The following is a 22,877-nucleotide window of genomic DNA, read 5'->3' as shown; positions in this document are numbered from 1 at the left end:
CATAACTTGAAAACAGAACATGGCATCCCGTAGATATGACAAACGTTTACCAATCAAACTCGGAGGATAACTAAGCAAAATTTGTTTTGGAAGTGTGATCACAGCGCTAATTATTTGGGTTTTATTTTCGTTTTCTCTGAAATTGTTTAACTTCAACTGCTTTTACCAAAAAAAAAAAAATCACATTAGGGTTTATTATGTAAATATGCATTGAGGTTAGATATTAGATGGCTTATAAATAGATGAGTATTTATGCATACACTGCGAATAAAATTGCGTTAGACAGAAAAATCTATACTACAACTATTTTGAATTTATAGATTCTTATTGTTTCCACGTCCACAGTATTTGTTGAAACCGGTACCAGCTGATGGATGTGTGTTGCAATAACTATATTGTATTAGTGATCTTATGAACTTTGTACCAGCTATTGAGTTTCCCAACAAGGAGTCCTTCGAAAAATACCGTTGCCAAACTTGGTGGTCCCCCAAAAGGCCAAAAGGTTCGAGAATCCAACAAAGGAAGATGTAGTGAAAACACACGTACATCGAACTCATGTCCTAGTATACTAAGTAGTAGTACATATAATTTGTGGAACACAGTACTGGGGGTTAGTTTTGATTTTATCGATGAAACGGAACGATGGGTTGAGAAAATAACAAAACACATCACATAATAGTACGTGAGTCGAACGTTCGGTTGTTAGTATTTTTTTGTTTCCAACCAACGTTTGTCGAGGAATTGCATTTTGGATCTGTTATTTGTAAGACTATTTTATAAAACATATTATTCATTATATAATATGGTATCATATACTCCCTCTGTTCCTTAATATTACATATTTTAGGAAAAAAATTTGTTTTAAAAATATCCATTTTTTACATTTTTAAAACATGTTTTATTAACTAATTGCAAATCTCAAAAAATTTAATGCACTTATTGAATTTTTATTGGCTTAAAATTATGAAAGAAAGATAAACACAAAAATATGCAAATTTAATGTGTTTTATTAAATTAAATGTGTGAAAAATTTAGAATATGTAACATTAAAAAACAAAGGGATTAGTTACAACCTCTCTCTCTGGGCTATTACCATTACCCCATATGGGTTAAATGTTCCGGACACACACACACCCATGAACTATCCATCTCCATAAGTATACTTAGGGCATGATTATCGGCTGAGACATTTTTTTGTCCTTTTTTTTATTTAAAAAAAAATTAAATGATGAACTAATTGCGAACTGCCATGTGTTAATGGGATCCGCAAATAGTTAGGGACAACCCTTGAGAAGTTTCTTAAAAAAAAGTGGTGGACTCCACACCAAAAACACTTAGACCAATGTTGGTACTACCAATAATCATACCCTTGTATGATACACACTTGTTGTTTCGTTCACTGAAAAAGTTAGGTTGACGTTTGATTTTATATATAATGAAATGACATAACTGTTGTTGTTAAATCCTTCATAAAATTTAGCCAAACTTTCATTTATCAACCTAATATTAAAAGGGACTTTTTTTATTCTACAACACTGTTTTAGTCGTAGCACTAGCAACCAATACCAGACGAGATCTAATCTGTCTTACTTTTGCTCTAATTTTAATTATTCAACCTGTGCTGGTGTAAAACTAGGCCATGAAATAATATAATACTTCTGTTTTCGTTAGGTGAGATATGGGGTGAGATCAAATCAAACTAAGAACTTGAACCATCATAATTGAAAAGCACAGCGGTTTTGAGTTGAATTGTAAATATAGTATTCATTAGTAAGATATATTTTTGTAAATAAAACTCTCACGGTCTAAATATGTCAATTCAAAACCAAAATTGTCGGTAGCTGGTAGGTACGAACAAACATGTAAATTATCGACAAAACACCATGTAAATCAATAGAGGTAGTTTGGAATTTGGTGGCATTACGACAAGGCAAAATACAAAAGAACATGATTAACCAGATACTAATGACATGAACACATAAAAGCAGTATTAAAAAAAATGCTAAACGCCCAAATAAACTCTCCCAACCCTAGTTTCATCGAGCCGTCGTCTCCATTGTTCACCTTGCCTCTTCGGTGCCTCGAGGCGCTGCGGCTTCGTCGTGGTTCTGTTGGTGATAGGTCTCTGTTTCTGGCGCCGCCGTTCACGAGTCTGTCACTACAAGAAAACAACGGCATACTGAGGGAAAAAATCGTCGGTATGTCGTCGGAATAACGCTATTCCGACGACATACCGACGAAAAAAGTCCTCGGAAATAATTCCTCGGAAATTCATCTTTCCTCAGAAATCCCTCGGAAATTTCCGACGGAATTTCGAGGAAATTCATTTCCTCGGAATATTCCGAGGACTTTTCTCGTCGGAAATTCCTCGAAATATTCCGAGGAATATGTCGTCGGAATATTCCGAGGGATACACTTCCTCGGAATATTTCCAAAATTCAAAAAAAAAATTATAAGTTTATTTTTTTAAATTGAAATTCAAAAATATAAAATTAAAATTGAAATAGAAAACATATTTAAAATACAAAAAATAATAAAATAATTTTTATAAATAAAAAAATGTTTTATAAATACAAAATTAGTTTTAATAAATATAAATATTTTTATAAATATGAAATCATCTTTTTATAAATACAAAATAGTTTTTATAAATACAAAAAATAATAAAATAGTGTTTATAAATAAAAAAATGTTTTATAAATACAAAATTAGTTTTAATAAATATAAATATTTTTATAGATATGAAATCATCTTTTTATAAATACAAAATAGTATTTATAAATACAAAAACTAATAAAATAATGTTTATAGATCAAAAAATGTTTTATAAATACAAAATTAATTTTAAAATATGAAATCTTCTTTTATAAATCCAAAAAACGAATTTATATACAAAGAACGTTTTGTATATTTAAAAATAGTTTTTATAAATAAAAAAAATAAAAAAATAGTGTTTATAAATCAAAAAAAAAATTATAAATACAAAATTTGTTTTAATAAATATAAATATTTTTATAAATATGAAATCATCTTTTATAAATCCAAAAATCGAATTTATATACAAAAACGTTTTGTAAAATCGAATTTATATAAACGTTTTGTAAATACAAAAATAATAAACAATTTATAAAAAAAGTTCTAAATCAATTCAACACAACCAAATCACAATTCTAAACCTATTACACAACAAATCACAATCCTACCCAATCACCCTAACAAAAATCTATCAAAAAACTTCTAAAATCATCAAATCTACTTAAAAACCTAACAAATATGACCTAAGAGAGTGTGATAAGGTCCTTACATGATTTGTAAAGGAATGGAAAGGATTCGCCGGAGAGATCGTCGCGAGAGAAGGTGGAGAACGCCGGAAGGAGAGAGAGATCGCCGGAGAGGAAGAAGAGAGAAATGGGGAAGAAGAGAGAAATGGGGAAGAAGATGCGGTTCGAGTTTATAAAACCTTGGGTCTGACGGATATTTTCCGTCGGAATTCCCTCAGTATTTTCAATTTCAATTTTCGCGAAATATTTGGTGGCTTGTTTGCCCGGTTAAATGAAAATATTCCGAGGAAATTCCGACGGCCACTTAAATATCCGTCGGAATTTCCTCGGAATATTTTCATTAATTCGAGGAAAAAGAATATCATGTGCATGTATTTCTATTAATTTATATTGTTCCTCGGAATTTCCTCGGAATATTCCGAGGAAATACCGAGGAACTAGTGTTAGGGGTTTCAAAACATCAATTTTTTTTGCCGTATTTCATTTCTTATACAATTGTAATGCATACCATTGAGGATTCTTTGTATAGATGAGCATAAACCATGAAATAAAAAATTTCAAAACGAATTGTAAGTATTTCCTTTACCGTTTATTAAAGTGTATAAGTGTTTCTCTTATGTTGTGGGGATTTCGTTCATACAATCGGAAAAGTGTTTATTATAGGGTAATGAACAAATTTTTGACTTCATAATGAACGTAAGACACTTAATAAGGGTTATATAGGTATTATTCAAACCGCAAAACGTTGTTTTCGGTTTAAAAACCCTATTTCCTCGGAATTTCCTCGGAATATTCTGAGGAAATTCCGAGGAAACCCTTTTCTTCCTCAGAATTCCGTCGGAATATTCCGAGGAAACCCTTTTCTTCCTCAGAATTCCGTCGGAATATTCCGAGGAAATTCTGAGGAACTAGTGTTTGGGGTTTCAAAATCTCGAATGTTTTTTTATAAACGGATCGATCGATGTATTTATGTCCAAAAACGCATCGATCGATCACTAAGATGGACCAAAGCGTAACAATGTGATCGATCGATGAGATTATCCCATCGATCGATCAAGGATATCAAGTGTTCCTCGAAATTTCCTCGGAATATTCCGAGGAAATTCTGAGGAACTAGTGTTTGGGGTTTCAAAATCTCGAATGTTTTTTTATAAACGGATCGATCGATGTATTTATGTCCAAAAACGCATCGATCGATCACTAAGATGGACCAAAGCGTAACAATGTGATCGATCGATGAGATAATCCCATCAATCGATCAAGGATATCAAGTGTTCCTCGGAATTTCCTCGGAATATTCCGAGGAAATTCTGAGGAACTAATGTTTGGGGTTTCAAAATCTCGAATGTTTTTTTATAAACGGATCGATCGATGTATTTATGTCCAAAAACGCATCGATCGATCACTAAGATGGACCAAAGCGTAACAATGTGATCGATCGATGGGTATATGTCCAAAAACACATCGATCGATCACTAGTTCGTCGGAATTTCCTCGGAATATTCCGACGGATTGATGTTTCCTCGGAATTCCGTCGGTATATTCCGAGGAAATTCCGAGGATTTCATTTCCCGTCGGAATGTCCGTCAGAATACCGATGTTTTCTTGTAGTGTGTTGCTTGTCTGTGGTTCGTGTACGAGTTGGAGATGTTTCGTATCTAGGCTCCTCTACCGACTGGGCCGACAGTAGTATGAAGCTTCTCTTCGTCGATGAATGTGCCTCCTCTCCCGGCATCAAAGTACCTCGATAGCAAGGTTCACAAACGTCGCTTCTTGCTTTTTTCGATTCAAAGGCAAATCGGATATGCTCCGCCTGAGATAGAGGTCCCGGGACCTTAGACTTCGTTTACAGAGATTTTCTCTTTACGGGTCAAGATTAGGCGTTCTTGCTATTGAGTCGATGCTCTAGTTAGCTCCTCGTTCCCCCTTTGATATTGATTGGAGTTGCTTGAGAGAATGGGTATGATTTGTAGGCTTAAACGAATATGGCAGTGGTGTCTCTCGGTCTCTTAGATATTGGGGTCGCATCTTGCAGCTCGAGGAGGGAGTAAGACCCAAGAGGTGGTGATGATGCGCCCCTTTCCCTTAACCGACTTAGAGGACGAGTTTGGTTGGGTTTGTTGAGTGCTATTAAGCACATGTGGTTACGTGTTGTCATGTCTATGCTGGGATTTAGGATCAGTTCTTGCCCAGCCCGGACTTAGAGGACGGTCCTTGAGCGGGTTTGTCTTTGTGTCTCAGAGGAAAGTATTGGTTCATGCAACTGTATGAAACAACTTCATGCTAGCGTCGTGTCCCTCAATCTTCGGTTATCGGGTCTCTCTATATGTCTATATTGTTTATGCTCTTTCTCCCGACTCTTCAAGTGTTGTATTGATCCTTGTTGTCCTGTTCGCTCTAAGACAGAACGGCTTTAGGTTCGATTGTCTTTTGATTACATGTTTTTTTAACTTTTTTACCGTGTAATCAATCATATAGGTCTTACAGAGTTTGTGTCAACATCTCGTAAACTTCGAACGTTCATTTCCATATATTTACTTTTTAGCAAAAGAAAGGAAAAGAAAAAAACTAAACGATAATGATTACGGTCATACTTTTACTATTAACCATATAGGTGGGTCCACCAACTTCACGTGATTAGGGCTCCATCGTGGCATCGTCACGTAAGCTTACCAATTATGCATTGCATAGTTCATTGCATTCCCCGTCCCGTCCCGTAAAATCTCTTGTAATCTCCTCTCACCCAATCATAAGCAGAAGCCCACGTGGGATTATGGGACCCATCACGATCCCAATGTTACAAGTCAGCTCTCTGCCAGCAGAAACCACCACCCCCTTTAGATTAAGGATAATATATTTAATTGTTAAATATTAATTAGTGAATATGTCATTGTATCATTTCTTCTATTTCTAGCTGCTTTATGCTCTCTGAGTCTCTCTCTCTTGTGACAAAAAAAAGAGTCTCTCTCTTTTCTTACTTTATGTTCTTCTAATTATCAGTGTTTTTAACAGTTTTTCTATCAGTTATCAGGTTGTATAATCACTATTAGCCGATTCCATGAATATAAACATAAACATGTCAAGTTAAATTAAAAAAGCAACATACGTGATTTGAGTTTTAGATACCTGTAATCAATAAAAATAAAACAAACCCTTGTCCATTTAGGCTATTCCGTGACTATATATTTAAAAAACCATTTCCTCCTTTTTTTTTCTTCTAGATATTCCGTCTTATAAATATTTTAATGTCCATCTTCATTTCTTTTCTTGTAGTGTTTTCACCTGCCTTCTTCTCCCTTCCTTCATCATTTCTCTCAACATAAGAAACTACTCTTCAAATCTCTATCATATCATGGGTCATAACAGCTCACAAGCATCTTACATACATTTGGTACCGATTTAATCACTTTTTCTTGTTCTCAAATTACTCTGATCTTGACATGTTGTCTCTTGGCTGATGCTGATTATATGGTATATATTATACGATCATCATTCCTCATCATAGTATACAAATTGTCTTTTATTGGACGCAGGTTCATCATTTGATAGAAGAATGTATAGTATTCAACATGGGCAAAGAAGAGTGTATGGATGCTCTGTTCAAGCATGCTAATATCAAGCCTATCATCACTTCCACAGGTGAACACACACATAACACACATCCCTGAGACACACACACACACACACACACATATATATATATATATATATATATATATATATTAGATATGAATATACGATAACTGGTAAATTTGGCAGTGTGGAAGGAGCTAGAGAAAGAGAACAAAGAGTTCTTCGAGGCATACGAGAGAAGAAGAGAAGAAATACCGACCGAGAAAGAGACAGCTCGAATAATCCAAGATTTGCTCTCACGAACGACAATCTAAGATCACGACACCTTCTTTTACTTATACATACATATATGCATGTGTTTTTATATATGTATGTATGAATGAACCGATTCTATATGCTTTAAAATATGTTTTATTTTCAGAAGGGAATGAATAAACTTTCACCAATGGAAAATATACTTTTCATTTTACTTCATAACTGAAGATTTGTATCATCTTACAACTATGATACGATTTGTTTAGATCGTGGCGATTCTACGGTAAGAAAACTGACAGTCGAATATTATATATTTTTTCTTTAAATTCGTTTATCTTTAGTATTTAATACGAATGACTTCTATATAGTTTGCCAATGTATATACTCAAACTCAAACCTTGCGTTTGAAACAAAAATTTGATATGCAAGATCTAAAAATAGTAGTCAGAATTAAACACTTCATATCATGTAGGGTTACTCAATCATCCAACATAATAGTTATTTTTTTTTTATGTCTGAACCGTTTAACACTTATTGACCATGATCATTGCCACAAATCATTAGAATTTTCGTGCTATATTAGCGGTAGGTAATTCGGGATAAAACTCTTTAATTTTGTGCACTTCGACATTAATTACTTTGAGCCGTGTTTGAGTAGAAAAGCCGGAAGAAAACTGTTAAGACTTAAAACAGACATCGAATGGTGGATGTGCCACGTGAAATACACGTGGATGTACGTGGGAATGTTCGTCACTACATAGAATTGCGTGTTAGGATTTTGTGATGACTGTTAAAAACTATGGTTGCCTTTTTGTGTTCTTGTCTTTTTATTTATTGCTCCCTCCATATTCAAACCCCGTATTTTCGGTCTATTAATTGGACCGACTCGACTGGACCATTCTTTAGCTTTTTCCGTATGTATAGAGATGACTAATAGTGGACGAACATCGGTATGTACTTGAGATGACAAATTTAGTTTCAAATCAATTTTATACATTATTCATTTCTTCTTATTTACTTTTACAATATTAATCTCATTCTGATTCCTGAGCCTGTAAAAGTTAATAGTTTTGGCCAGTTGATTTTCATTGGCTGTCAGTTGAAGCGTGACAAACAACCTCTTGTAAGAAACTTCTACATGGTCTATACTCGTTATAACTGAAACAATAGAGACTTTTTTTTTTTTCCATCTGATATTATTATTATAAAAGTACATAATCCCAAACACAAAACAAAAAGCCTATAAATAGGGTTCCAAACACAAAACTCAAACAAAAAAATTAAACATAAAGACCCACACACTGGCCCAATCTACATTGGCCCAAACCATAACACGTGACACTGCTTTGTCTCCCCGAAGAAGAGACGTGTTGAAGCCTCAGCAAGGCACGACAGGCGTCACGATTCCCTCACCACCACCGCCAAAGAGAAACACGCCGGAAACTGAACGGCGTTTCACCGGACTTTACCGGAAACTGAACGGCGCTTCACCGGACCTCGCCGGGAGCAATTGCTTACCCAAACTCACCACTTCATCACCTTTGCTTCTTTTCACTGGAGAGCGTCAAACGGGAAGTCGAAACCTCATCCAGAAACGAAGCTATCACCCAAACGATTAGAAATCCCTCACTCACCTTTCATGCACCATCACCACTTAATTTCAGATCATCAGAGAGCATCAATCGAACAAATCGAGATCTCATCTGTCACATCAAGCACGAAATCAACCGCGTCACCACTCGAGAAACCAGAGAAATCAAAACAGAACCGCCATCGAAACGAGAGAACCGCACGACGCGGAAAAGGAGCCGGCGAGAAAGATGCAAAAGGAGCCACCTTCTTCCGGAAACAAAGCCGGCGAAACCTGCTTAAAGAGCAACGGCTTCCCAGAAGCAAAAACCCAAAGAAAAAGAATCAAAGAACCAATAGAGTACCGGAGAAAGCTTCATCTCATCTCATGGAGGAGAGAGAGAAGTCCCGGTCTCCTTTAACTGAAACAATAGAGACATCTATACTATGTTAAAGTATTCCTAAACAAAAGGATCGTATTTGTTAAAATATATGACTGAAGTTAAATCACAAACAACCTACAATATTTGTTTATATTTCTATAGATAAAAACATGTCAAAGTGATTACAAACGAGATTAAATTCCTATTTCATATTGTTGATCTTGGACATCTGCTTTACAAGACACTGTTAATGTTTTCCCTATGGATGTTTATTTCCTTTACACCGTTTGCCAAATTTAAAAGAACAAACAATTACCTAAATGTAAAAGTTAATCAACATTGTTTCTTCAAAATTGAGTGTGGTACCATTTTTTTATTTTCAGCGTTTGCAAAACGAAATTTAAATTCTAGAAAGCGAACAAGAAAAGATGTCAACACCACAAAAGAGAAAAAGAGCAAGCAAGAAAACGAAATGTTTAAAACGACAAACTTTGGAAACACCAATGAATACGTAATGTAATGTTTTTCATGCAGTTTCAGTTATTTTATTTTCTATTTGTTATTAAAAAAAAGTTTTGGACGGTCCATTTTATTTCCGTAAACTTCGCATATACTTGTTGTTCTAACGTTAACATCACATTTGCTCGATCTAAGACTTTTCATGAACGCGTAGAAATCAAAAACAAAATTTCGTAGCCACGAGTTTTTTTTTTTTTTTTTTTTTTGCTAAAAAAAAAGAAACACAAGTTCACGAGTATAAGACGAAAAATAGTTCCAATGAAAAAAAATCAGCAAATGATGGGATTCTTATTTGTTGTGATTCAGTTATAACTTTTGTTTTGTATGAGTAATGCTGATACTAGCGGTAACCTAAAGAGGACTAACTTCTTAGACGTCCTGACAACTAGGTTTATTAGAATGGAAACTAGCGAAATGATTAGAAGTTAAAAACGAATCAAAGGCATTGGATAAAAACAGTGAGATTTTGTTTTATTTGTATTGATATGAAGGGATTGATGATGAAATCTACTATCTAAATGATGCCTCTATCGCGATCAAATGATGTTTTTCATTTCATACACACTTTAACCAAAATATTAAACTTTTGGATTTTTAATGTTAAAACTACTCAACTAAATTTGTTTTGGATAAAAACCCTCGGATCCTTAATAGGTTATAATTATCATTACTACTGGTAAATCTTTAGTTTAAGGGTTTCTACGTTAAGTAAACATAGTTGAAAGGTTTTACCATTAAAAATCCAAAAAATCAAAATTTTATAATATTATCTAAAATTAGTAACTTAAATTTTCAAAATTAGCACTTTTATTTTTATTTTTGTAAATATATGAGTTTGATGTGCTTTTAACATCAATATTATATATGTATAAATTAAAAAGGTAAAAACCCATAAAATATAATAAAAATTATCTAAAGGTTTATTATTACATTTTTATTAGATAAGATATAATTTTTATTATCTTTTCTTGTTTTTTACATTTTTAACCTTTTAGTAATCTTATTACATGTAAATCTTTAGATAATCTTTATTATATTTTCTGGGTTTTTACATTTTTAATTTTATGCATAGATAATATTGATGTTAAAAACACATCAAACTCATATATTTACAAAAACAAATTTAAAAATGCTAATTTTGAAAATTTTAAGTTACTAATTTTTAGATAATATTATAAATTTTGATTATTTTTTTTATTTTTAATGGTAAAACTTCTCAACTATTTTTACTTAATGTAGAAACCCCTAAACTAAAGATTTACCGATAGCAATGATAGTTATAACCTGTTAGGGTTTAATTCATTAAATAAAGTTAGTTTTGGAGTTTTTTCGTTAAATACTTAGTTTTAGAGTTTTTACCCAAAACAAATTTAGTTGAGGAGTTTTAATGTTTAAAATCAAAAAGTTTCGTCAATGAAGATTTTTGAATCCTCATAGTCAACCATTCCAGCTTCCTAATCCATAATCGCCCCCATAAAACCCACTAGTCCTCTTAAACTATCTTCGATGTATTTTGCTACTTTTACCTCTAAAATAGAGGAACTCTATAATAGATATGAGATATGCTCAAATGTATTTTTCCTATAATAGCAATCTCTAAATACAGAGTAAAAAATAGAAGAATGTTATTTCCTTCTCTATAAATAGAGGAAAATATAGAGATCTCTATTATAGAGAAAAAAATAGAGGTGAGTTGGAGTAATTTTACTTCTAAATATTATTATAGAGGTGAAAATAGCAATGGTTTGGAGATGCTTTTGAACTCCAATTTTATTTTGACAAAAACATGTTATCTCTAGAAAGCCCATTAAGCCTGTAAATCTCTAAATTATTTAGCTAGTAAAAGCCCCAAGATAAGGCAACGCATTTTGATTCTCTCAACAGCATTTTGTTTTGCTTTGGTATCTTCCCCTTTGGTAGAATCAATTTTTTTTGGTAAACTGCTCCGATACTAACTACTTAAGAAATTTTGTAAATTCTGATGCCAACACAAACACAATTAACTTACAAAAGAGAGCAAGGTTATCACAAACTATATTCCAAAATAAACATAACAATACTGAAGAAAACATAGCAATAAACTTAACAGAAATTAAGGAATACAGGTGTAGAGAGATTACTTCTGAATAGTCTCTGGCCAGACTTGGGCGTTTTTAACTTTGGAAATACTCGCTAGCACAGTTAACGGCGTTACGTCTCCCGTCACGGTAACCTTCTTTGCGGCAAAGTCTATGTTAAACGACGTCACGCCTACACACAACGACCAAAAGCCACCAAAACAGAGTATTTTAACAACCTTAAAGATCGACAGATAAATCAACAATATAAATAAGTTAATTGCTGATTACCTTTCAGTTTTGAAAGATGTTTCTTGACTTTTCCTGCACAGCCTTTGCAGTGAAGTGACACTCTCAAGACTACCACCTTTGAAACAGACACTGTTAGGTTTTGTTTCAAACATAACTTCATACTTACAAAATTTAAAGTAATATTTTGTTCGATGATTTACTTGGTCGGAAGATGAGTTATTCTCCATTGGCGGCGGCGACGGTGGAGGAGGAGGTGGTGGAGGTTGTGGAGGAGAGAACTTGAAATCCGGAGAAGAAGAATCTTTGTCTTCAAGAGAGCTCTGAGAAGCTGTCGGAGAAGCTTTTGTGGGTTCAGACAAAGGATTATCCGGAGACGAAGCATCTTTAGTGGGTTCAGAGAAAGGGTTATCAGGAGACATAACCGGGTCATAGTCCAAGAACCCATCGAAGAAATCAGGTTGCTTCTTCTCCAAGAAAGACTGAGAAGAAGATAAATGCTTAGAGGCGTTTATTACCAATGTATCTTCATGATTCTTATCCAAATCATCATCCATGGTTATCTCCGGTTCAATAGGTAATGGAATCGGGTCAGAATCCACAAACCCGTCAAAGAAAACCGGGTTGCTCAATAAGTACCTTGAAGAGCCTTGAGGAGTGTCACTGGTAAAACAACTAATGGGTGACTTACCAGCGTCAAATTGACTTTTCTTGCTCTTCCTCTTCGAAACACGTGTTGCCTCGCTGCTCTCTAGACCAAGTCTAGTCTTGAGAGGAGTATGATACGTAGAAGACGAAGAAGGAGGAGCAGATGAGGAGTTATGGTTAGGAGAAGGTGGAGGAGTGAACCTCCGGCCGTCACGTATGATTGGGTTATGACGGTCGATGGCTCGACCACCGAGCCGGACCGTGGGCGAAGAAGAAGAAGGTTGTGAGGGTTGGTCCATGGTTGAGCAAATGTTTCTTGTTGATGCTTGAGATGCACATAATATTTTTAATGCCTCTTTTTTTTTTTTTTGCTTATGATGGCAAATAGTTTTAAGAAACAGTCTATAGTTGTTGTATAGAAATAAAAATGGGGAGAGGTTTCTATGGTGACATAAATGAAATAAATGTATGTTTTTTGGTTCTGTTAAAAGATATATTTTTTTCGTTGAGAGAATCGACTTTAAAAAAGGTTGTATTGTTGTTATTCGGATTCTTATCAAACCAATGTATTGAGATTGTTAGGTGGACTTTGAAACCGTGTCGAATTATTGCGATTCGAATGAGCTGATGGCCATGCCTTACTGATAATTTCGAATCTAATTCTCATAAAAAAACCATATACCAAAAGAAAGTTGAGAATCTGATGCTTTTGGGGGCTTATTGACGAACATATTCCTCTCTGCTTTCACTATTCCACTTTTCTCTCATCTTTTCCGCCTACAAATACAAACCCATGTTCTTTAGTAGTAATATCGCCCATGACTCAAAAATAAGGTTATTGGGCTTTTACGGCCCATTATATTTGAGTTTTTAAGGGTTTTCAACTCACTCGCATCGTATAAATTGCCTGGTTCCTCAAAATTAGGGTTTTGCGACTGTTGGAGCCAGAAACGAGGAAGCAGAGTTCAACACCAGCAAGCTCACGATGGGTATGAAGATGAGCAGATAGATCCATTGAATATCCTTGCTTTTTAAATTACGTAGTTCTGATTAGTGTTTCACTGTTGTTTAGCAAGGATTAAGGTTCATGAGCTTAGAGAGAGATCAAAGACGGATCTTCAGAGCCAGCTTCAGGAGTTCAAGGCTGAGCTCGCTCTCCTCCGTGTCGCTAAAGTCACCGGAGGTGCCCCTAACAAGCTTTCCAAAATGTATGTATTTGCCTTCTACATTTACTCATAACACAGATCATATATATATACATTTGTTTCGAATTAGTCTAATTTATCATTTCAATTTTAGGATGACAAAAGCATTATTAGCATTGTCTTTATTGTTAGTTAAATCGAGAAGTTCAGAGAAAGTTAGCGTATGTTTTGGTTTTGTAGCATTTGGAGGAATATTTCATTTATATCATCACATTTTGTATATATAATGTGTAGAGTAGATATGCAGACCAACTTATATCTCAAAACTATATTATTTGTATTCTTAGAATTTGTTGGGTTTTTATTTGACAAATCTATTAATTGTAGTATTTACTTTGATCTTTCAGCAAGGTCGTGAGGAAATCAATTGCTCAGGTATTGACAGTGATCTCCCAGAAGCAGAAATTAGCACTAAGAGAAGCATACAAGAGCAAGAAATTTTTACCTCTTGATCTTCGTCCCAAGAAGACTCGTGCTATCCGCAGACGTCTTACCAAGCATCAGGTCTTTATCCTCATTACCATTTTCAACACCCAGTTTTTGCTTGGTTCTTGTTATAAAAAATTGTTCTATCATTGCAAGCTATCCTTATCTGACATTTGTATATCATTGGGTTATTTGTGTTGCAGTCTTCTTTGAAGACAGAGCGTGAGAAGAAGAAAGAGATGTATTTCCCTCTGAGGAAGTATGCTATCAAAGTCTAGTTTTCCTTCTCTCCTTCTTAGCGCTGCTAGAAATGATTCCGCTTCTTGATTGTTTCGCTTATGTATTCTCCTTTTTTTTTTTCCACCTTTCATTTTTACTCAAGGTTTTGTTATGAATATCTTCAAAGACCTTTAAATTGAACATTTCATTTTGTCATCGTTTAGTTGAAGAGGATAATTGAAAACAAGTCAGTTTGGTTGATAGCTTTATGGTTCGAGCTTTTAGGATTATAAATGTAACATATTGCAGCTGAATGTGGTTGATCAAAAATAAAAAAATATTAAAAAACTTTAACGACCACAGTGGGAGTCGAACCCACGACCTTTTGATCCGAAGTCAAACGCGCTAATCCACTGCGCTATGCGGTCTTGTTGATAAAGTGTTTGACGTTTTGTTGTTCACTTTATATAATGTTTGCCATGGTAACTGTGTCACTCACGAATGGAGAGCGTGAAGAGCAGTGGAAACAGGCAAATAGCGATGTTTTCACGGCTTTATCCAACTTTTGTCACAGGTCTAGCGCGTGGGCCTTTAGTGGAACTAATTCTACCATGAAAAACACGATTTAGGAGTTTCAACCCAACTTTCAACGATAATTAAGTATTTTTCAACATTCCAACCAGAGTTAAGTAACTAAATGCCCGTAACGTTTTGTATCAGTGTCCGTTGTTTTCCCACGTTCACACAGATAATACCCCCAATAATGGAGGGTCCTTTATTAAAAATATCTTGATGTCATGTTCCAGTGACAATAGTTTTATTTTCTTTAAATAGGCAGTGACGATAAGTTTGTTTATCTATATTGTTCAGTGGCACAGAGAAAAACTTCATTTCAGTTCAATTTCCTTTGTTTTCAATCAATCAACTTATTTATTTAAAGTTGATACTATTTTGTTTGCCGATAACATGCTTTGTTCTCTGCACTTCATGATATTCAATAGTTTATAGTATCTTCTTTTAAATTGAATGGTGGTAGGTAAAGAATGCAGAAAAGTATTCTTACTTTTTATGATATATTTTTGGCATCTTCCTGATTGTTATTATAAAAGATTAAAATCTATAATATAATACTTTTCTCTGATTAACAACCAATATCTGAAAAAGGGTAGTCCTCACTTTAGGCATCATACAATAGATAATACGCTCTTGACTTATTTATCAAATGTTTCGTAAAACTGTCATAGAATGAAAATGCTAAAATTAAAATGTTAAATTAAGATTATTCTTTTCATTCAGATTTATTCAAACTGTCGTTTAACCTTTTGTTTTTCATAAGCTTTTAAAACAATCATTAGTAACCAAATAAAACCGAGTTCAGTACATGTTTTATATCAATTTGCAATATCTCAAAGCAAATATGATGTTTAGGTTTACAGCTGCTTAGTATATAAAATTAAATTGGAAATTAATAATAACGAGCAAGTGATGTACTATTTCGAGTCGACAGTAAGTAGGTCTGATAATGTTTATTGTAATAAGAAGATAATTATGATACGAAACAGCACAAGAGGCCAAAACCACGAGCAGAGAAGTTCTGTTTCTTCTCCAGAACTCTCATGTGACCCTTGTCGAATTCATTCCTCCATCTCCATCTTCTTCGATCTGTGTTCTTCATTTGTCTGGCCAAATCTGAAAATCCCGAAAATTCAACAAGAATCATCATCATCATGAAAGAGGATAACAAGAAGACGATGACGAAGCAGATGACGGCGAGGCGCGACGACACGCCGCTACACACGGCGGTCAGAGAAGGCAAAACAGAGATTCTCTTAGAGATGATCGGCGAACACTACGACGACGGCGCAGAGCTGAAAGAGCTGCTGGCGGAGCAAAACCAGTCAGGTGAAACGGCTCTGTACGTTGCAGCTGAGTTCGGCCACACCGACATGGTCAAGATTCTGATGAAACACTCCGACTCCGTCTTAGCCGCAACCAAAGCCAAAAACGGCTTCGACGCCTTCCACATCGCCGCCAAAAACGGCAATCTAAGTGAGTTGACTTCCATGTGAATCTTTACTTTAGTTAATTTGTGGATTTAATTCGAATTTTCATTGTCGTAGAGGTTCTTGATGTGTTGATGGAGGCAAACCCAGAGCTCTCGTTTACATTCGATTCATCCAAAACGACAGCGCTTCACACGGCTGCTTCACAAGGCCACGGAGAGATCGTTTGTTTCCTGTTGGACAAAGGCGTGGACTTAGCAGCTATTGCGAGAAGCAACGGTAAAACCGCTTTGCACTCTGCCGCTAGAAACGGGCACACGGAGATCGTGAAAGAGCTGATTGGGAAGAAAGTGGGAATGGTTACGAGAGTCGACAAGAAAGGTCAAACCGCGCTTCATATGGCGGTTAAAGGACAGAACGCTGAGATCGTTGACTCGTTGATGAAAGCAGATCCTTCGTTGATCAATGCTGCTGATAATAAAGGCAACACTCCTCTGCATATCGCAGTCCGTAAAAACAGAGTAGAGGTAAGTTGTTGTTTCAAAGTTAGTTATTATAACATCTCCGTTTTTGGTATAATTTAAAAGGCTAAAGAGAAATTATTTGGTTAAGTATTTCACCAAATTATATTTACTTTTTCGGTCATACCTCCATAAAAAAAACTCTATGTAGTGAAACGATATGTGTGACCTATCGAAAATTGATTCTAAGTCACGTAGTGATTGTAGAGTCAATAAACAAGTAAATAGAGCTTTTGAAAAATTAATGCACCACTTGTTGCATGGAATGAAACCAAGACCGAGTGAGCCGGGTGAGAAACCATTAGCCAGGGCGGTCAGGGCGTTATAGAATTTTTCATGGTCTATTGTTGTTAATGTTGTTTCATAGTGAATGCTCTTTTCTTGTTTTCTTTGCAGATTGTTCAGACGGTTTTACAGTACGATGAAGTGAGTAGAGTGGCGGTTAACAAATCAGGAGAGACAGCTCTTGACATCGCTGAGAAGACCAGCCTTCACGAGATTGTATCGCTTCTTCAGAAGATCGGTATGCAGAACGCAAGATCCGTCAAACCAGCTGCAAGTGTTGAACCATCAGGCTCCTCTAAGAAACTGAAAGAAACGGTCAGCGAGATAGGCCACGAGGTGCATACTCAGCTCGAACAAACCGTGAGAACTAGAAGAGAGATCCAAGGAATCGGCAAACGCGTCAACAAAATGCACACGGAAGGACTCAACAACGCCATCAACTCCACAACCGTCGTAGCCATTCTCATAGCAACCGTTGCCTTTGGAGCTATCTTCAACGTTCCAGGCCAATACACGGACGATCCGAAAAACGTTCCTTCGGGGTTTACACTAGGAGAGGCGAGAGCAGCTTCGAGGCCCGAGTTCTTGATCTTTGTAGTGTTTGATTCTTTCGCGCTGTTCATCTCTTTAGCTGTTGTTGTGGTTCAGACATCAGTGGTAGTTATAGAGAGGAAAGCTAAGAAGCAAATGATGGCGATAATCAACAAGCTAATGTGGATGGCTTGCATAATGATCTCAGTGGCGTTCTTATCGCTGTCTTTCGTTGTTGTGGGAGATAAGGAGAGGCCATTGGCGATTGGTATAACCGCCATTGGAGCTTTGATCATGGTTTCAACGCTTGGGACTATGTGTTATTGGGTGGTTGCTAATAGGATTGAAGGGTCTAAGTCGTCTCCAGCTTCAATGATGTCAGATGCTGAGTTGGTTGATCACAAGCATAACCGGAAGCTTTATGCGGTTTGATTGGAGTGAAAGAGAGAGCAGTTGAAGACCCATTCAAGAACAGAGAGATTTTTGTATCCAGAAATAAAAGGAGATCTCTTTGTTTGTGAAGATTCTGTATATGTAATGTAAGAAATGAAAAATAGTATATACCATTGTATAAGCGTTTACATGAACATTACGTTGCAAGTAACATAAGAAATGTAATGGATTACTTATCAGCCGGGACTCGCTTTGTATAACGTAGGCTACACAACTAACTCTTCTAAGGTGATCTAGGGCCTTCAGAGTTCAGACTACGTGAAAATTTTATGCAATGATTATAAATGATTTCATTTGTAGGCAAATAATAAATTAACGAAGAATAAGAGAGTTAGATAATATATAGTCAGGCGACATACTGTCTCGTTGATGAGTCTTGGAGCTTAAGCGTCAGAAATCAAGCATGCCATGTTTGGTGTATGGCAGTATCATGATTTGTTTTTTTTTTTTTGTTTTTAATATCTTTTGTAATTTTATATCCAATTATTGTTTTAAAACCACATTTATTCAATAAAATTTTGCCACCATCTCTGTTTCATCCGGAAATTATTAATTGGGAGTTTGAAGCTTTCTGTCATTATTGTACAAATGAAGCGACATTGCTTGTCCACGGGTCCACGTCTATCTAAATTCGATTTATAAATAATGTATAACAATAAGGAAAAATATCTTATGTATTCATTTCCGAGTTTTAGGAAATACATTCAGTTTTGGTTATCTTCCACGTAATAGTATTGTTGAAAAGAAAACTCATGACACGACAAAGGGTTTTCATATTTTAGTTTCTTTCGTTGTCGTGATTCGTGAATCGTGATTATGTGTGGTTCTCTAAGTCCCCACTAATCAATAATCATAGCAGGCGTGACACGGATTTTGGTAAGCACTTGAATATTAAATCCTCGAATTGTTCCACTCAGCTTATCCATCATGCACTAAACAACCTTCGTATAAGTGTGACTAATATATATTTCTTTATCATTTATAATTTGTAGATTGTGTAAGCCAAATCTTATAATGCGGTTTGTAAAACAACGGCCTGTTGACTCTTCCAGTATTAAACACGACGATGCCAACTAACTAAGTGGGACACAATTGAATGAATACTTTAATTTACCTCATTCTCTTCAGACTTGAGAGTCAACACAAAGAATGTTGGTGACTGAATATGCATAGATTATTAACACTGCAAAGGAAAAAAAAACACTGCAAAGGAAAATGAATCAACATGGTACTTTTTACGTTCATAAATAATATTCGATATTATAAAAACGAAAATGTAGGTTTATTGAGATTATCTATTCCCACGCCAGAATTTGAGCTTTTTTGGGTGTATGATTGATGTTAAAATTTATATATACGAAGTGTTAGTTGAATCTTGAAACACATATATACATGATCATCTATATGGTCTATCTAGTAATTTAATTTGAAAGTATAACAACTTGGAAAATAATATATTAGCTACGATTCTTCTTTTACTTGTGTTGAACAACTTTATTTTACACTTTTACGGGGAATTTTTTTTTTTACACCTTTAGTAATCCATGGCACCCGATGCTGGAATTCCCCGCCTAATAGTTTTTCAATATAACTATTTTCTTGAGGTAAGAAAGCTCCATATTTAAAAAAAAAACTCATAACATGTATACTTTGCAATTCTAACATTATATTCACCTATTTAAGGTTTTTCTTCTTGTTTCTTGAAAATCATATGTAAATGCAAAGTAATACATTGTCATAGGTTCATAGACTTTTTTGAGGTTTTATATGAAAACATTGCAAAATAACCATTCTTTCAAAAAAATTGTTATTAAATTTTTTTTATCATCAACATAACAGACTCATGAATTTGTTAAGATTTCAACATTAAATTTAACTCGCAACCAATATATTTTTGTTATTTTCTATCATCCTGAAGTTAACAAAATACTCATGCATGAAGAAAGATCATCTATATATACTACAAAACAATTATACAAAACCAAGATATACCATTAAAATTCTCTATACTACAAGTTTAAATACAAAACAAAATCAAAAGTAAAGAAAAAAGAAGAAGAAGGAGGTAGATAAACCAGTTTAAGATAACTCTCAAAACAAAGAAAAAAAAAACTCAAATATTAATTAAAAGTTTAATACAAGAAGGTAATGCATGAACTTAGCTAGTTTGGATCAACAACATCTACGGTCGCAGCACAAGAGAGTAACCTTCGAAAAAACCGGAACATAACAGAACAAGCTTGTTCTCTCTTCTTCTGCTTCTTTCTAACTCTCCTCTTCTCACGACGGCGACTCGGTTTTGACTTCTCAACGATGACATCACTTTCCTCCTTATTCCCCTTCCTGAACGAGGCCGTTTCCTTAAACCTCCCTAGACACGAGGTTTGCGTCGCTGAGGGCAGTACCTTCGCCGATTTGCTCTTGTCATCGTCATCTTCCCGAGAGAACGTGTAGCTTCGGAGATACATCTGTCGGCATGAGATACTATCCACCACACGCGCCGTGGGTACGCCGCCTCCACGTCGGACGGAGCGGACGAACTCTGCGTCCGACTCAGGCCACTTATAGAGATTCACATAAGTGGTACGAACCGGCACGCGTGTATCACGTGCATCGTCGATGCAGCTAGAGATGCATACTGAGTTCATGTTATCTAGTTTTTGTTGTTGTTGTTGTGTTTTTGTGATTATACCCCTTTCCTCCGGTGATTCTGCAGTGTGTATGTGTAGTATATATGAGTGTTTTAAAAAAAAAGGTTTAGAGACGTGGAGGAATAAGTGAAGCTTGAATTTAAAGAAAAGATAAGTGGAAATGAAAGGAGATATGTTGAAAGAGCATGATTAAGGGAGGCAGGGGATATTATTTTACTTTCATAGAAGAGAAGGAGAAAAATAATACATATGACAACTAGTGGTGGTGGGGGTGGTAATGACTGCTTTTTGTGTTGTATTGTTTTAAAATCAAAGCAATATTAGTAGTAATTAATGAGAATGGGTTGTTATGATTTGGTGTGATTAAAATGTACAGTTGCTGTTTTTTTCTTGTTGAAATTGATAAGTAATTAGTAACTAGATTTTAATCCGCACGTCCGTGCGGATATTTTTTCATTTTAATGTTATATATTGTGTACCTTTATAATATTATTGTTTATATTTTTTATTCAGCAATATTAGTATATAGTGATTTGTTTAGTACATTTTACTTTGTTATTTATTTTTATTACTTACTAATATATTTTCGAGTTAGCTACAATAAAATAACAACCTGAAATAATCAGATGGAGAACCTCCTTTAGGATATATTGTTTCTTTAATTTATACATTTTGCATATAATACATTTTTAAAATTTATTTATAGTATAGAAACGAAATATGTTTAAAATTTTTTATACTTACATGTTGTGTTTAAAAAATATACTTTTACATACATCATTTAAGTATTTTACGAGATTTATAAATAAAAGCATTGTTTTGTTTAAATAATATAGCTCTACTATTTTAGTAAATTTTGTACATAGTAGAATCATCATATTATTTTAGTAAATTGTATTTATATAGGATATTTTTTGGATGTTATGATATTATTATTATTTAATTAAGATTTCAAAATATTAGATTGCATTAATGTTATGTGGTGCATTTCAAAGAGTTATTCTTTATTATTATCTATGATTTTATCTCTTGTAAAATTTGAAATATTATCATTTTGATTTTGAATATTTATTTTCAAAATTTCATATTTGTTAAAAAAACTTTGGAAAATTACACAACTATTTTGAGTTTGGAAGACTATATGAATTTTGATTTTTTTTGCTATTACATTAATACATTATTTTATAAAAAATTTGAATTTTTCGTTATATTTTTAAAATTTTTCTCAACATATTTTTTTATAATTAAAATTTGATTTATGATTAATATTTTAAATGAATTACTAAAATTTCATAGTTTTCTAATAACATACTTTTTAAATAATCTAGTATCTAGACCAAAGGTTATTATATACTATTATATTTTTGTATATTCACATTTTTTTAAAAATATATTGTTGAGAGTTTCAAAATAAATAAAAAGATAATATGTAGTTGTAGATATAAAAGTTTAACCTATGTTAATAAACTTATTTTTATATAAAAATATTATACAGTTTACGAATTTTAACCCATTTTAATGATAAGTGATAATTTATTTAATTGAAACAATCTTAAAAATAAATTTTGTTAACTTAACTATTTAATATAATTTTTTTATATTTAATTCATGCATCACTTCTGTTTTTATATAATACGTAATATTATTATAGAATTTATAAAAAAATAGTATTGAATTTTTATTTTCTTTTTTTTTATAATAAAAGTTTAGTTAACATTGATTTATAATATATTATATTATATTATTAATTACGAAATTATTAATGTGTTATTTTAATAAAAATATTTCAGTTCTTAATTAAGATTTTGTTAGGTATTTTCTCAACAGATTTTGTTATAATTAAAAAAATTAAATTTATAGTTGGTTTATTATTTATGTAAATAATTAAATATGTCATATAAACTAATTTTTTAAGTTGTCGTACTATGACTTGTTAATAGTAGATAAATATAGGACTTTAAATTAATAGATTAGATACATAAAATACTAGTATAAATAATGATTATGTGATTTGCAAGGCGCTAAATTCAATAATATTTTATAGATATT

At 33.8% G+C, this 22,877-nt stretch overlaps 5 protein-coding genes and 1 non-coding gene across 7 annotated transcripts; 3 read left to right on the top strand and 3 right to left on the bottom strand.

Annotated features, from left to right (window-relative positions):
* The first annotated feature begins 6,240 nt into the window (after positions 1–6,240).
* Positions 6,241–7,300, top strand: LOC106385945. 2 transcript variants are annotated; one of them, XM_013825843.3, is made up of 4 exons: positions 6,241–6,312; positions 6,555–6,672; positions 6,815–6,920; positions 7,041–7,300. In XM_013825843.3, exons 2-4 carry the CDS (start codon positions 6,634–6,636, stop codon positions 7,166–7,168), a joined length of 273 nt encoding a protein of 90 aa, XP_013681297.1. In that variant the 5' UTR covers positions 6,241–6,312; positions 6,555–6,633; the 3' UTR covers positions 7,169–7,300. The 2 variants fall into 2 exon arrangements, with proteins under 2 accessions (XP_013681297.1, XP_048624360.1); XM_048768403.1 differs by lacking the exon at positions 6,241–6,312 and having other exon boundaries at positions 6,365–6,672.
* A 1,447-nt stretch (positions 7,301–8,747) lies between these two features.
* Positions 8,748–13,005, bottom strand: LOC106389528 (protein SODIUM POTASSIUM ROOT DEFECTIVE 1-like). Its single transcript, XM_013829809.3, has 4 exons — positions 12,090–13,005; positions 11,929–12,004; positions 11,701–11,830; positions 8,748–9,100 (listed from the first exon to the last, which is right to left on the bottom strand). The coding sequence occupies exons 1-4, from the start codon at positions 12,831–12,833 to the stop codon at positions 9,097–9,099; spliced, it is 954 nt and encodes a 317-aa protein (XP_013685263.2). The 5' UTR covers positions 12,834–13,005; the 3' UTR covers positions 8,748–9,096.
* A 321-nt stretch (positions 13,006–13,326) lies between these two features.
* LOC106389527 (60S ribosomal protein L35-4) lies at positions 13,327–14,600 on the top strand. Its single transcript, XM_013829806.3, has 4 exons — positions 13,327–13,523; positions 13,607–13,742; positions 14,087–14,243; positions 14,369–14,600. Exons 1-4 carry the CDS (start codon positions 13,520–13,522, stop codon positions 14,441–14,443), a joined length of 372 nt encoding a protein of 123 aa, XP_013685260.1. The 5' UTR covers positions 13,327–13,519; the 3' UTR covers positions 14,444–14,600.
* A 138-nt stretch (positions 14,601–14,738) lies between these two features.
* On the bottom strand, positions 14,739–14,812 carry TRNAR-UCG. The gene has a single exon. It is a non-coding gene; the product is annotated as a tRNA-Arg (tRNA).
* A 540-nt stretch (positions 14,813–15,352) lies between these two features.
* Positions 15,353–18,356, top strand: LOC106389526 (ankyrin repeat-containing protein At5g02620). Its single transcript, XM_013829805.3, has 3 exons — positions 15,353–16,433; positions 16,505–16,914; positions 17,305–18,356. Exons 1-3 carry the CDS (start codon positions 16,112–16,114, stop codon positions 18,154–18,156), a joined length of 1,584 nt encoding a protein of 527 aa, XP_013685259.2. The 5' UTR covers positions 15,353–16,111; the 3' UTR covers positions 18,157–18,356.
* Positions 18,357–20,151: 1,795 nt separating this feature from the next.
* On the bottom strand, positions 20,152–21,107 carry LOC125592867. The gene has a single exon (XM_048768402.1). It carries the CDS (start codon positions 20,823–20,825, stop codon positions 20,340–20,342), a length of 486 nt encoding a protein of 161 aa, XP_048624359.1. The 5' UTR covers positions 20,826–21,107; the 3' UTR covers positions 20,152–20,339.
* Between the last annotated feature and the right edge of the window lie 1,770 nt (positions 21,108–22,877).

This window comes from Brassica napus, chromosome C9, assembly GCF_020379485.1.
Source record: "Brassica napus cultivar Da-Ae chromosome C9, Da-Ae, whole genome shotgun sequence".
Classification (NCBI taxonomy): Eukaryota; Viridiplantae; Streptophyta; class Magnoliopsida; order Brassicales; family Brassicaceae; genus Brassica; species Brassica napus.
The sequence above is the reverse complement of the archived record's forward strand: the minus strand, read 5'-3'. Positions and strand labels throughout refer to the sequence as shown.